Source organism: Olea europaea, chromosome 7 (assembly GCF_002742605.1).
Source record: "Olea europaea var. sylvestris chromosome 7, O_europaea_v1, whole genome shotgun sequence".
In the NCBI taxonomy this organism is placed as follows: domain Eukaryota; kingdom Viridiplantae; phylum Streptophyta; class Magnoliopsida; order Lamiales; family Oleaceae; genus Olea; species Olea europaea.
Window position 1 is genome coordinate 5822294 of NC_036243.1, and position 15557 is coordinate 5837850.

The 15557-nt window shown below is 34.1% G+C and overlaps 1 protein-coding gene and 1 long non-coding RNA gene across 2 annotated transcripts in view; both read left to right on the forward strand.

Annotated features, from left to right (window-relative positions):
* Positions 1-262, forward strand: part of LOC111397815 (putative late blight resistance protein homolog R1A-3) — a 4186-nt gene extending 3924 nt beyond the window's left edge. The window contains exon 3 of the mRNA XM_023024791.1: positions 139-262. Within this exon, the coding sequence (XP_022880559.1) occupies positions 139-262 (124 nt within the window). The remainder of the gene's footprint in view (positions 1-138) is intronic.
* A 125-nt stretch (positions 263-387) lies between these two features.
* Positions 388-3079, forward strand: LOC111396795. The gene is made up of 2 exons (XR_002703066.1): positions 388-947; positions 2696-3079. It is a non-coding gene; the product is annotated as an uncharacterized LOC111396795 (long non-coding RNA).
* Positions 3080-15557: the final 12478 nt, after the last annotated feature.

Below are 15557 nucleotides of genomic sequence, written 5' to 3' on the forward strand. Positions count from 1 at the left end.
TTTGTATAAAAAAGTTCCATTCCTTATTTTCAACATTTTTTATTTGAAAAAAAAAAATGCTATTTAAAATAAAGAACTATTGAAGATGCTCTAAATAGATGAAAATCATCTACCACACGAATATTAAAACATTACAAGTCTTCTAATAAATCAATCTGTCGTGCAATCAAAAGAGTGGGGGACCTTCTTTGCGGAAGGAGTCGAAATGAGTTGTGGGAACCTGGGAACCAATAAGAGTATATCCTGCGATTTACCTCCCTGAGCTGCTGAGGGGCCGGAGGTTCAGGGACAAGAATCTAGTCGGACGCAAGCCCGGACACCTTGTAAAAAAAAAAAAAATAAATAAAAAAAAATAAAAAAATTCAAATTGATTAGCATTGGTCAAAAGAATTGCGCCGCTTGGACTAGGGTTAGGGTTTTAAAGAAAGCCGCCACTTTATGCCCCTCGTAGTCTATAAAACTTGTACATCGCAAGCTTCATCTCGGTAGGTATTAATCTTTCTGTATTATTTATATTTTCGTCTGCATTTCTTCCATTTTTCATCTGTAATTTTTTCTGCACTGAATCTGTAAATACATGTATATTTATGTTGTGTATATGTATTATTATGACAGGAAAGGTTTTGTCATTGTGGAAGATCAGGTTGATGAATCTGTTACATCCAACAACTCGGCAGATATTTCAGATGAGGATATATCAGAGACAAATCCAGAGAACTTATCAATTCCTTAATCCTCTACCAGCAGCTTACTTTGAATTTGAATGTTCCTTAATTATAGGATTGTAGTTAGTCTCAATTTCTATATAAGAGACTGCATGATTGTAAGTTCAACATACAAAAATATAAATTATTCTCATTGTCTATAGCCATTGATCAAACAACCAATCTCTACTAGAAATTGGGCCTTCAGACCTTCGTAAACCTCTCCACCAATTTCTACAACAGGTTTCTTAATTGCTCTTTTCGTTTTCGATTAAATGTTGAATTTACTATTTGAAATAGTGAGTGCTTCAAAATACGTATCCTGTGCGCCTCTCCCGGAGCGCCTCGGCCTGCTGATGATGGGTATAGCCTCCGTTTGTCCAACCGAGCTTTGGTTTGTGAGTAATTGCAAATTTTCAGATTCGGATTCTAGGTTGTAGGTGCGAAAATCAGCCGATTTTGAGCCGTTTTTTGCCACCCAAGCTCTGATACCAGATGTTAGAACCTTCCTCTTGTTGCTCACGATGATTTTCGGGCTCAGTTAACCATTAAAACCGAATTCAACATCAATTTTGGAGTCACCCATACCGCCGGCGCCTCTTCCTCTTTGGTTGCTTTCCTCCTTTGCTTTGTTGATTTAATCCACACACTTAGGATGGATACCACTCAGGTAAGGTTCACAAAGACTCAAGCAATTGGGGTAGAGGAGAAATCACGAAGAAGATGAAGGCAGAAGAACACGGCTGGACACGGCAGTTTCTCTCACGACTTCAACGTTGGACGGGTTCAACAAGGGTGAAAACACCAATATATATAGTAAGTCAAGTGGCCAACATAAGGTAAGTAGGGATATGGTAAGTAGGCTCGACTAGGGTAAACTTCCAATGGAAAAAATCAACAAGCCACAAAGAGTATTAGCCGTCCAATAGGTAAAGCAACGTTTGGTCGGTTCATCCATTATTCGATGTTGAATTATCGTTCAGTCATTCATGTCGACTGATAAAATTGGTTCTCATCATCGCCCGGGAGGTCGTTTGACAACATAATGTCTAACACATATAATCCTTATATCTTCTGTGCCTGAATTCCATTTTTTTTATTCAGTATTTAGTTTCAACGAAAACATTGTTAGGAAATTATGGACAGATAATCCATTTATTTATGAATTTGCGATTTTTAATTAGATAACAATCTGAATAACTGCTCGGTTTTTTTAAAATCCTTTTTCTTTGATTTTTAGTCGTAAGAAATAATTTGTTTTGGGTAAATAATCCTCTTCTCAATTTTTCTCTCTGGTTGTGTGGTTGGACTTGGGATATAACCACTGGCGTCTGTCCACAGCCATCAAATCTAATATTTCATGGCTGCCACCATTGGAGGATTGTAATAATATTTAAAAGTAAATTGAATTTAAACTTTACTGATTAATTCCGTCGCATATAATAATATTTTGTATTAAATATGTACTGAGAGTCTTGTAAAATTGTACCCAAAAAAAAATAAAAATGACATGTTCAATATACTATGATTTGTTGGATAGTTTGTTGTTGATGATTTTGGTGTAAACTCTTTTGGTGTAAACTATAGATCTCCCTGTTTCAATTAGGTAAATCTAATTCGTAAACGATGATTTTGTCCATATTCTATGATTTGTTGGATCGTTTGTTGTTGATGCTTGTGTGTGTATAGATGTTGATGCTTATAATTATGCGTACATGTGTTAGGTATGCTTTTGACTATAATTAAATACATTAATATGTCCTCAAATCGCCTACGGAAGGTCATACATATTTGATAATAATTTGATGTATATGAATATAGCTTCAACATGGATGGTCACAAAGTTAGGAATAAGGAACCAATGTCGTGGTCGGACGAGAATGAACATGGTAAAATTTTAGATATGGCTTATGCATCGCATGTTTTACGGTTTCACAGTTCTTGCTTGTGATTTCCACCATGGCTATTTTGATGGTTGCTATTTTGTGTAGGTTGGCAAAATGGCAGAGCTGGGGATATCCGAGTCATTCAAGACAATTATTTTAATGGTCGACGAAGTCATCACTTGTGCCCCATGGCAGAGAGAAGACAGAATGTGAAGAAATGCTTTATTTATAAGTGAAACTCAAGACAATTATTGCAATGCTTTGTATTTGTCTGTCGTGAATCAGATGGAATGTCTTTGTTGAAGAACAGAGCCATACTGATTCTTTTGAATGTTGAAAATTTTGTGGGATGTTAGCATATTTTGTTCCCTACAATTCAAATGCAGTTTAAAATTCATTTTTGCCCCCTTATTACGAAGATTTTAGTATTATGGGTGTATTTAGTATTTACTTGGCAGACTTTTTTTATTCGAAAATTATAAATGCTTCCATCAAGGTTTAGTAAGACTACTTTTTCATGGCATGGCGAGTGTGTCATAGATGGACGATGTATTTTTGATGTATATAAAATGAGTATGATGTAATCGTAATTCTCAGCATGTGAAAATGTGGTGACAGTGAGCCCCATTTTTTAAAAAACAGATTTTATAGAAAGTGATTTTTAAGAATGAGTGGTTATAAAGTAATGAAAAATTTTGAATTTACGTACAAAATTATTTTATTGAAAAAGAATGTCTAGTCGGGATTGAGTTTGGTACAAAATTATACCCTCTCTTCTTGAATAAACAATGTAAAAGGTTTTTGGATTGACTGATTTTTCTTAGGTGTGTTTAGGAAATCTTATAATATCCATAAGAAGAGAATTGAGAACGAAGTGCACGGAAATGACTCACAGGTTTCAACTTTAAGGCTTTTGAACTGAACTGCAATGTTCTTCATTTCCATAATTTCCTCATGCATCCATTTCCATACCAACTCAAGAAATGCTTAATGGACATATATAGGATGAATATTGTAAAATCGATGATGCTAAGATGGATGGTCCACCTATAAGAGAATTAATAAAATTGAAAATGAAGATATTCACCACCAAGTGGAAGTGATAGCAGTCCATTCAGTATTGAAAGTCAATTTGGTGTATATTCCCTAGCAAATATTGAAAGTCTGTCCAACAAGTTTTATGATTTCGGGGATGTACTTTATATTTTGTGTAGTGTCTACTTGTTTTGCCATGACACATAAACTTCTAATAATATCTATTGAATTGTGTTGCAAAAAAATATTTCAAGATTCACCAACTTCAAAATTTATATGTTATTTAATACAATATTTATATTAAACTATTAAATTTTATTGAATAATCATATTTCTTAAATAAAATATTATTAAAAAAATTCTCAAAATTTCAAAGTAAAAGCGTTTTTCAATTTTATATTTTGAAAAACAATTCTTCAGAATGACAAAGAAAACGTATTTTTAGCAATTTTAAAATAGGTACTCAAAATGCAAAACCCAAAATGAATTCAAAACTCAAAACTACAAAACTAAAACACGAAGAGAACAGTCCCTTATTTTTCTATTTTTCAGTCCTCGATTCAAACTTTTTCACTTTCAATCAATCAAGTAACGTAGATATAACTTTCCAATATCTCACGTTGGTCTCTCAATAATTTATATTGACCCAATTTTGCTTTTATTCTCGGATTTAAAATAAATAAGAAAATGCTATGACTTTCAAAGAATTTTGCCGGATAACTCAAAGAGGTCCCTTATTTTATTCTATTTTGGATTTAAAATAAATAATAAATGTTACTTTGTGGCTTTATTGAGGCTCCGATTGTCCAGTAACAGAAGTTGATTTCGAACCGGTCATGGGCGGAACCCAATGAAGTCCATTGCAGGCATATAACTTTTGGGCTCAACCATCGAGGCCCATTTTTATTTTTATTTTTTTTATGTTAATTCCCTGCCCAACCCAGCCAAGATTGGAAGCCCAATAACCCAATCATTATATACACCCATTTTCGACTAATTACAACCCATTCCCCATTCCATTCAAATTCAATTTTCATTTCAATTCCACCCTTCCTCCAATCCTCCGCCTCCGCTAATCGTCGCCTCTTCGCTCCACCTACTCAACTAATGTGAAAGAAAATGGCTAAAACTTGGGTTACAAGCATCTTGTGATGGAGAAATTTTCTGCTATTAACGATTGATTAGGTACTATAATCACCAAAAAAAGGTAGTTTTCTATTGTATTTATGAATCATTTCCTTAAAAGAATTGAAAGCATTAGACCATTATTTCACGTGGTGGACGTACCTTGTGGGATGGAAAAAATTCTCAAACCAAACCCAAACTGAAATCATATCGAGTGATTCAAATCAATTCTTAGGTTAAATTTGATAATGGGTATTAGAACTTAGAAACAATGAGATTGGTTTGTTCTTGGTTCTAGACCCAAAATTGAATCTCCCAATTTTTTTTTATTTATTTGTTTTTTGATATTGAATTTGTCTGAAGATTTTTATTTTTTTCTAAAAAAATTTGTTCATTCACTATAAGTGTCCAACTATAATTTGTTAGATTAATTTGTTTTAACCTTTGTATACATTGGTGAATAAATGCAACTTCTGTTAAATTTTGTTAAGACAAATTTTGTATACAATTCTTATGGTTTATTTTTTTCAGTTTTGTTAAGTTTTGTAATGATAGTGATCGACCAATCGAATATTGGCCATATAATAGTTTTCATGCTTATAAAAGGTTAGATAATTTAATGTCAATTTGGTTTACTATTATTTATTTTCTTTTCATGTAGTTCTCTACTACATTATTTTTCTGACGTGCCATTCTAATTGTGAAATGAAATTCATCCGCTTTCAGATTTTTCATCTAATTTATGTTTCTGTATCTTTTCCCGTGTAAATTTAGAACTGTGCAATGTATTATTTAATCAAACTAGGCTATACAAATTGGACCGATCCATTTAGAATAGGTTTGACTCCAAGTAATATACTTTAGAAACCTAGTCCAGTCCAGTCCATTGCTTTCTGGCCCAACTGTGTGATTTTATAATGCTAGTTGGTATGTGAATTTCTAGCCACTGCCTTAACATTTATTTGCCTCCAAATTTTGATTGATTCCATGTCTTAGTAATGGGAGAGATCGTAAGAACTATTTTTTCGAGTTAATCAAATAGAGTTGTCTTGCATTTTAATAATTCTTTATTTATCCATCATTTGTTGCAAGTCGCGATAAAAAGAAAAGGGAAAAAAGAGAAGTCATCTCTTTAGATATTTTGAATTATCTAATTCAAATATTTCACAACGTCCAACACAAACTTTCAAACGTAAAACGAAATTGGTGTCTAACTTTACTTTTTCAAATTTTCGGTCCTCAATCCAAACATTTTCACTTTCAATCAATCAAGTAACACAAATATAACTTTCCAATATCTCACACTAGTCTCTCAATAATTTATATCAGCCCAATTTTCCTTTTATTCTCGGATTTAAAATAAATAACAAATGCTTCAACTTTCTAGGAACTTTGATAAACCCAGATGGCAATTTTAAGTTGTACACTCAAAATTTACCTCAAAGCAACCAACAAAAATGTTTGTGTACGAAATTCTTTGGCAGAACTTCACTTGGCCAAAGAAACCAATGTGAAAATGATTTTTGTTAACAGCAATTCTCAACCAATGGTGAGTTAAGTAAATGAAAAGTTCACGGAAATAGAGAAAAACAAGATCTCGTACTTGAGCAAAGTAATGGAGCATTTTGAAAATTTGAACTCGCCCAAATCCCTGGAGTCATAACAGTTATACTGATGCTGTTTCTGAGCTTGTGAGCTCCAAAGATAATGGAAGCTAATTCTTCTGAATTTTTTCTTAATGGATAAAATTTGAAAGTTTGACATCCCATATTCTGTCATATCAAGTATTTGTATTCAATTTGAAAGAAATGGTTGCAAAGAATGTGTGATGAACTTGGTGTTCAAAATATCTTTTTTTTCCTCCTCCATACTATCCCCAGTCCAATGGGCAAGTCGAGGCCATTAATAAAAACCTTAATGGCATCTTGAAGAGAAAGTTCGACAATGGCAAGGAATTATGGACATATGTGTTGTCCTAGATTCTATGGGCATACCACACCACCACTCGACCCGAATCACAACGGATGAAATTCTATTTTCTATGGCCTTCATGCTAAGAATTATAAATCTTAATTCTATCCCACTAAATGCAATCAATTTAAAGAAAGAAAATAAACAATCAAGAACATGCAAAATTTATAGAGGTTCGCCTCAATGATAGATCTCCCATCTTTGCAGTAATTCACTATTATGAAAAAAATGTTTACAAGAAAAAATATCAATCATATCTTCTCCAATCTCTCTTTCTCTCTAGTTGATATGATATAATAAGGTTTAGATTGCTTCCTATTTATAAGATAAAGTAGGGCAAACCCGAATTTTACAAGGATTCGGCAATAATTATGGCTCGACAATAATTAGGGTCGGTAATTTACTTTAGACCGAAGCTATAGCTCCATTTGAAGTTGGCTTACTCTGTCCAAGTCTCAAATATTTTGATGAGAGGCAAAATGATAAAGCTAGAAGATTTGATTCGGATCAATTGGATGAAAGCACGAGGCTTCATAAAAGAAAATGGCTCAAATAATATAATTCAAAGGTTCGGCAAAGATCTTTGAAAGTTGGGGACTTCGCAAGTAAAGAGGGCCCAATAGCAGTATAGTATTTATGAAGTGGCCCAAACTAGGCATAACAGGCTCGAAGATGCAAGTGAAAAACTACCAAAACTGCACACTTGATGCAATACATCTCCACAACTACTATTAGGGTCTGTCTGATAGGCACCCAATTTCATGAAAAATGAAATTCATTTTCCAATTTCCACTTTTTGTTATGTTTGATAGCAAAATTTTTTCATGGAATTCCCTTTCATAGTTTTCTTGGTTTGCAACATTTCTTGGTTTTCCTTGAAATCCATGGTGGGAATTGGTTTTCTAGGCTGATCTGTTATTTTGTTTTTGTTGGCAATGGAAATAAATTTTAAGAATTATTGTAAAAAAAAAATATTTTCCTTTAATTGGCAATTTCCATGTAAAACAAAATCAAACGAACACCAAAATATAGATGATTTTCTTGAATTTTTTTTTTGACAATGGAAACAAATTCCATCCCAATACCAGTAAAATCTATCCCTTTAATTGACAATTTTTATGTAAAACAAAGTCAAACGACCACTAAAAATTACTTTTATTTCAACATTTTTCATGTGAAAAATTATACCAATCAAACACAATAATTTATAATTCCCAAGAAAATAATTTTTAGGCAATTCAATTCCCTGAAATTTGTTTTCTTTTCACCAAATTCCATCTTTGCAATCAAACATGCCCTCAGTAAGTTTGTATTCCATGGCAGCTTGAATGGTGTTCCCGAGGCTGTTGAAAATTTGTATAGACCAAATTTGTGAATGATTATTTAGGTGAAAATTGTTAGTCAGTAAATGAGAAATTAAAGTCAAACCTAAGCCACTTAAATATATAAAATTGTTGAAAAATTATGTAAAATATTATGAAATACTTTAGAATCGCTTTGATTGAAAATGTGTGTCTTTCTATATGAAAGATCATGATTTTTGAAATTATTATTTTTTAATAGGCATTTCTCTTCATGTATAGAGATTAATTCTAATAATTGTGTCTTTTTGAACAATTATGTCTTTCAAGACACAACTTTCCAACAATTAAATATAGACCCTAAGTTAGGGATGGCAATTGGGCCGAGTGGCTCGCACGCTCCGCTCTTGAAAATGGGGCTCGTGAGAAGCTTGGGCTTGTAAAAAGACGAGCCCAAGTGCGAGCAGAGAGGTCAAGTGGCTCACCTACTCGGCTTGTGAAAACGGGGCTCGTGGGTGGCTCGGGCTCATAAAAGACGAGCCCGAGCGCAAGCCGATCCTGCTTGGCTCGCATAGAAGGCGAACTGCTGGTGTCATAAAGTGACCAAAACGGTCACTTTTTTGAAAAAGTGACCGTTTTGGTCAATTTTTAGGTAAACATTAACACTAAATTTTTATTTTTTGTTTTTTTTTCCTTCTTCCCCCACGTCTAGAAATATCCCCATGAACCCCCAATATTTTTCTATCTCAAAAATTAATTCTCTATCTATCAAGTTTGAAGTTTCAACTCTCTTGTGCAAAATATACTTTATTGATTTATTTTTTTACAATTTATTCAGTTTCAATTTCAATTCATCCAATTCTCATTTCTCACTATATTTATTGAAATTTTGTCCAATTCTCGTTTCTCACTATATTTATACTTTTACTAGTTATTATATTTGGATTTCATCACAAACAATCAAACAAATGGGTCATCGCTCATTTGTTGAGAGCTTGTTCCATACAGGATGTAGGCCACATGGCGAGTCGCTTATGACGCTGCAAAGTCAATTTCGGAATGAATTTTCCCCTCTAAATGACGTACTCATAATTGAGGATGTTTACATTCACGGTCATGGAAGCCACAATCCAATTGATTTGGATGATATTAATGTTCTCAAAGCTGAACCTAAGGATGAAGAGAATTAACATCCCAGATGCGAGAAGAAAGTGAAAGGGAAAAAAATAAGTAAGATGTTGGGATCACTTTAAGTTGATTTCAACGAAAAAAGTCGTCAATGGCCTCGTAGAATCTAAGATAGTATGTAAATACTTCCATCAAAGATTGGCATGGTAAAAAGGAATCGGTACCACCCATCTCAACCGCCACTATAAAGCATGTGCGGCCAGACATGAACTTCTTCCAACCAGTCAAACACAATTGTGATTTGGCAGTCCAGGCGTCGATTCTATGACTTCAACCCTATCTATGTGGATATATTTGGAGGAAAAAGTTCGAACCAAAATGGTAAAATTTGTTGCCGCCACTGAGTTGCCTTTAACTATTACCAACAACCAACACTTCGTCATCTACGTGAAAGAATATCTGCAACCAAGGTACGTTGAGGTAAGTTGAAACCCTCTTCGTGCCAATACAATACAATATTTCAATTATTCAAAACAACAAATAATTATGGATTTGCAACAATATGGGGGTATTATATCTTTAACTTCTGCTTCTACACACTATATAGACCCACTTTGGTGCATGCATAAAAAATTATTGCTTTTAGAATTATTGAGTATCATCACAATGCTACTAATATATATAATGCTATTATCAGTATTATTAGAGAATATAATTGCGAGACTAAAATTCGATCTTTTACTTTCGATAATCATACTGTTAATAAGGTAGTCATCGATAAATTGTGTAGGGTACTTCAACCTGATTTTGGTGGGCATTTGTTTCATATTCGTTGTGTGTGCCATATTTTGAATTTAATTGTGCAAGATGACTTCAAATATATAAAGGAAGAATTTCAAAGGATTAAGAATACACTGCCATATATTACAATCTCCTCTAATAGAAAACAAGCTTTTGAAGATTTTTGTGCCGAACTAGGGGTGACGACTGCTAAAACATTTGTTAGTGACGTAGGCCATAGATGGAACTCTAATTATTTGTTATTAAAGTCGTGTGAAAGTTTTGAACATTTAGTAACTGATTTTTATTACAATAGACACGTTAGAAGCGATGACAATGCTATGTTGAATGAATCCAATTGGGTTTTAGCTTTGCAAGTTAAAAAACTTTTGACATCTTTTTATGAGACCACAAAGATTTTATCGCGCGTTTATTATTCCACAAGCTGTATGGTGCTTAAACGCCTTTATATAATTACAAAATATAAAAATGATCCTAATTTTAGTGAAATTATAATTGCTATGGAATTAAAGTTTAGAAACTATGGGGAAGACCTGCCTTTGCTATTTCCTTTAGCATGCGTAATGGACCCCAGATATAATTTATTGGGAACTAAATACGTAATTGATCAAATCAATAAAGCCTTAAAGTTTGATACACCTATTACCTATAGAAATTTAGAGCAAATATTATATGGAATGTATGAATTATATGCGGAATGAATATGTGCGAATGTTAGTCGGGTACCCTTTGCACCTATTCTTTTGGGTGAAATTGAAGAAGATAATGCCGAAATAATAAATTTATTTTAAGGCATTAATATATATAGATATGATGTAACTGCAATGTGTTCATCTAGTGCCTTGTCGTCTATATCTGCATTTCATCAAACATCGACCGCAATTAAAAATGCGATGTTTGTCGAATTAATTGATTACTTCAATCAAAATATACTAACAGACAAAACAATTAAAAAAAGTTCAGAAGAAGTAATTGAATTCTGGCGAAAGTATGAAAGACGTTGGCCAATTGTTTCTGCAATTGCGAAAGTGCTAACACTTCCGGTTAGCACTGTTGCTTCGGAGTCCACTTTTAGTGCAGATAAAAGGATTTTGATCGATGTGAGGAGCTGGATAAAAGAAGTTAATATATGTGAAGGATTGGCAGAACGCACATTTTCGACTGTAAGATAAATACGCCGAAATTGTATGTCTCCAGGTAAGTGATATTTGATTTAATTATATTAATCAAAATTTCTTATTTTTTAGTCGTTAAATTTAATTTTCTTTAAAAAATTATACACGTTACAACAAGTTGTTCGCGTACAATTTTTAATTCTGCCTACTTAAAATTAATGTAGCTGTTCCCAAGTCCGGATAAAAGGATGAGAATTTACATTTTATCTACTTTAAAATGAAATCGAAAAAAATGTATTTAAAAAATTTTTGTCTTCATTACATAATTATTTAATACTTTATAGAAAATATTACTATATGATAGAAGTAAAAAAAAAAAAAAAAAAAAAATTGTCTTTATTTTAATTTTTTTTAAAAAATAAATTATTTTTTTTTTTTTTTTTTTTGCATTAAAAAAAAAGGGATGAGCTCGCGAGCCAAAGCTTGGCTCAGCCCACGAGCTCAGACGAGCCACGAGCTCGTGGGCCAAGCCGAGCTCGCCCAAAATGAACCAGCCGAGCTCAAGCTCGCCACGAGCGCGAGCCGAGCTCGTGCGTGTAAGGGCCGAGCCGGCTCAGCTTGGTCCATTAACATCCCTATCCTAGGTGTTTGAAATTTTCATTCATCATTTTTCATCTTTGCATGTTACATCAATGTATATTCACTTCAAAATAATTTCTGCATTTGTTTTGAGTCGAGTTTCATAAAAAAAGAGTTCAAAACATCAGTAAGTTCGTTGGTCTATGTAATTTGGAGTATTCCTATTGCGGGATGTGGTCTTTATATCTTGAGAGACGAATGCCGAAAAATCGTTAGCACCTGTGCAGGGTATTATCACCTTAAGGAGATAAAATTTTAACTCTTGTCTCGATTGAATTCATATTTATGCATTTTTCATTTCTACTTTATATATTTAATTTCGGTAAAATCAAACTTTGTCCGATTTCATACACGTTAACATGTTCCTAATAATTATATGTATATAATTTATGTACGTGTATTTTTCCCAATGATCTGTGCGTATTATATTATATCTGCAATAAGAATCATGATATTGCATAAACAAAAAATCTTAAGACAAAATTTATCGTGCATTTTATGTTTTTAATTTCTGCATAAAATCTAAAATTTTATGCAATATGTTCATGTACATTCCGTAAATGTTAAATAGATACCTATATTTGAATGCCGCGGTTTCATGTATACTAGCTTATTGAATTTGATCTCTATTTTGTCAACTTTAATATTATACGATCAACTTGAGAGAGTCTCATTACTTGACAATCATGATATATTGTGTCTATTCAAGAAATAGGATGAATCCATTTATGTATTAAATGTTTTGAGAATTGTGATTATGTATATGATTTTTACATGGATTAAATTTATTGTAGTTGGTGCTCAAGTTTATATGCATTATGACAAAATTCGATTTTATGTGTTTACTGAAGTCCATGGATTTAGAACTTTCACATAAAATTGCAACTGAGTTGAAATACTCTTGTACAACATTAGCATTATAAACAATGGTAAAATGAGAGAAGAATTGCTCACACACTTTTGATTTCAAGAGTATATACACATCAGATTAACAGACTTTACAGATGTATGTCTATACCTAAGGAAGAAGTGATATTAATAACTTACAGATAAGAAGATCATAACCAAATAATTTCAAAAGTTAACTTCAAATTACAAATAATACAAATACAGTTTATATGCTCCCTCAAGATGGACCACAAGACAACGAGAGGCCAATATTGACTTTGAACTAACAACAGGTTGATATAACGCTTTTTTAGAGCATTTGCAAGCTAATCAACAGAAGACACATGAGCCACGCAAAGGACCCCTAATTGAACTCTTTTCTCGAATAAAGTGATAATCAATAGCCACGTGTTTTGTTCGAGAGTGAAGAACAGGGTTAGAGCACAGCTGGGTTGCACTAACATTATAACAATGTACAACAGCTGAATGAGGCAAAGTGAAACCCAAGTTTCGTGAGAAGAGAACAGACCCAACTAGGTTCTGCAGCAGTTGCAGTGAGTAAGCCGTACTCAGACTCTGTAGAAGAACGAGCAATCGTATTTTATTTCTTAGAGTTCCAAGAATAAGATTTCGACCAAGATAAACAAGATAAGCACCAGTTGATGAGTAATCATCTTTATTACCAGCCCAATCTGCATCTAAAAATGCTTGAAAAGAAAAGGGAGACTCACGATGAAGAAGAAGGCCTTCATTCGAAGTACCAAATAAATATTGCAATAATCGCTTAACAAGAATCCAATGTTCAGTAGATGATTGATGCCTAAATTATGATAACTTGTTAACTAAAAAAGATATATCTGGACGAGTGATTGACAGGTATTGAAGGCTCCCTATAATTGCACGATACTTGGATAAAAAAGTGGTGAACTTGAAATTAGAGTAGGAGAATAACGATATAGTAATGGTATGATGATTGATTTTGCATTTGCCATTTGATTTCTATGCAATAAATCAAGAATATATCGATATTGAGAGAGTAATATACCTTGGCAATGTGGAAAAACTTCAACCCCAAGAAAGTAAGAGAGAGAATCAAGATTCTTTAAAGAAAACCGTTGAGCAAGAGGATCAACAAACTAAGTGTGAGATAGAGGTGGTGCAGGGAGTCAGGCGCCATGGCGCCCAAACTTGAAAAATGGACCAGTGATGCTGGCGCCATGGCGCCCAAGGTTCTGCCTAAACTTGGCGCCATGGCGCCACTCATGGGCGTCATGGCGCCCGACTCAGCTATTTATATAGCTGGTTTTTCCCCTTCATTGTAACCCGTTTTTTGGAGAGAAAAGTGAGAGAGCTTGGATTGAATTTAACAAGTAAGAGGTTGTTCTTCTTGGGTATAAATTCAAAGCTATTTTCTTTTCTTGGGGATTAACTTGAGGCTTGTTCAAGTAATCCAATCCATTGTTCTTCATTTATATATTGAAAATCATTTCTTCCCCATTTTCTTGTTCTTCAAGTGGTTTGAGAATTTTCATATTGTCAAGCTTAATTTCTTGGGCAACCTTTGGAAGGTCATTTTCTCAACAATTTGGTATCAGAGCTTCTTCCTAAATCAAGGTGGTTAAGCTTCGATTTTGTGGTGAGTTGCTTGAACTTTGTTGTGCACAAGGTGTTTGTGAAAATTTCCAAGTGAACTTTTGTGGTTTATTTTCGGCAAACAAGTGAATAAATTATGTCTACTAGAGGAATGGTGAAGATTGGGAAGTATGAGATAGAGAAATTCAATGGGAAGAATGATTTTTCATATTGGAGAATGCAAATGAAAAATTTGTTGATTTCTCAAAAGTTGCACAAGGCATTGGCGGGAAAGGAGAAGAAGCACGTTGATATGTCGGACGAGGATTGGGAAGAGCTAGATCTTGAGTCACGAACGTCTATCATTCTTTGCTTTGAAAGAGATGTTGCTTTCTTGGTTGATAGTGAGGTAACGGCGGCGGAGGTGTGGACAAAGTTGGAGGCGACCTTCATGATGAAGACTCTAACAAATCGGATCTACTTGAAGTCCAAATTGTATACTTGCAAGATGGATGAAGGTACACCAATCCGAGAGTACGTCAACAAGTTTGATAGGATCATATCGGACTTGAAGGACATTGATGTGGATGTAGATGATGAGGATCAAGCACTTCTACTACTTCTTTCATTGCCAAAGTCTTACGAGAACCTAGTACAAACATTGATACTTGTGGGTGATAAACTTGTGATGGAGGACACTAGAACGTCACTTCTAGCAGATGATCTTCGAAAGATTGCAACTAGTGGCATGTCTACCATTGGTAACAAGGAACAAGCTCAAGGATTATTTGTAAGGGGTAGAAGTAATATGCGACCAAAGGGCAAGGGAGAAAAATCTAGATCGAGTTCTAGACCTCTTGCGGAAAGGTCTTGTTTCAAATGTGGCGAGCTTGGGCATTTCAAGGCGAATTGTCCAAACAAAAATGGTTGGAAGAAGAACAATAAGAACAACAACAGTGGGAAGGTGCAAGTCAAGCAAGAGGTAAGCTATGCCTCGAAAGGAGGGGAAAGCGATGAGTGCTACACCATCTCTTGTGATGAAGAAACCTCCGGTAAGTGGATTCTTGACTCTGGATGCTCTTACCATATGTGTCCAAATAGGAAGTGGTTTGCTACCTATAGAAGCACTGATGGTAGAACCGTGTTGATGGGTAATAACCATTCATGTAAAACGGTGGGGCTTGGTTCAATTAGAATCAAGATGCATGATGGAGTGGTTAGAACATTGATGGATGTTAGACAGGTTCCTGATTTGCGAAAGAACCTCATCTCTGTTGGTGCCTTAGACTCCGGTAGTTGCAAGATTGTAACATGGAATGGAGTAAAGAAGGTTGTTCGTGGTTCTTTGATTGTAATGAAGGGTATTCGTGAAGGCAATCTCTATGCTCTTCA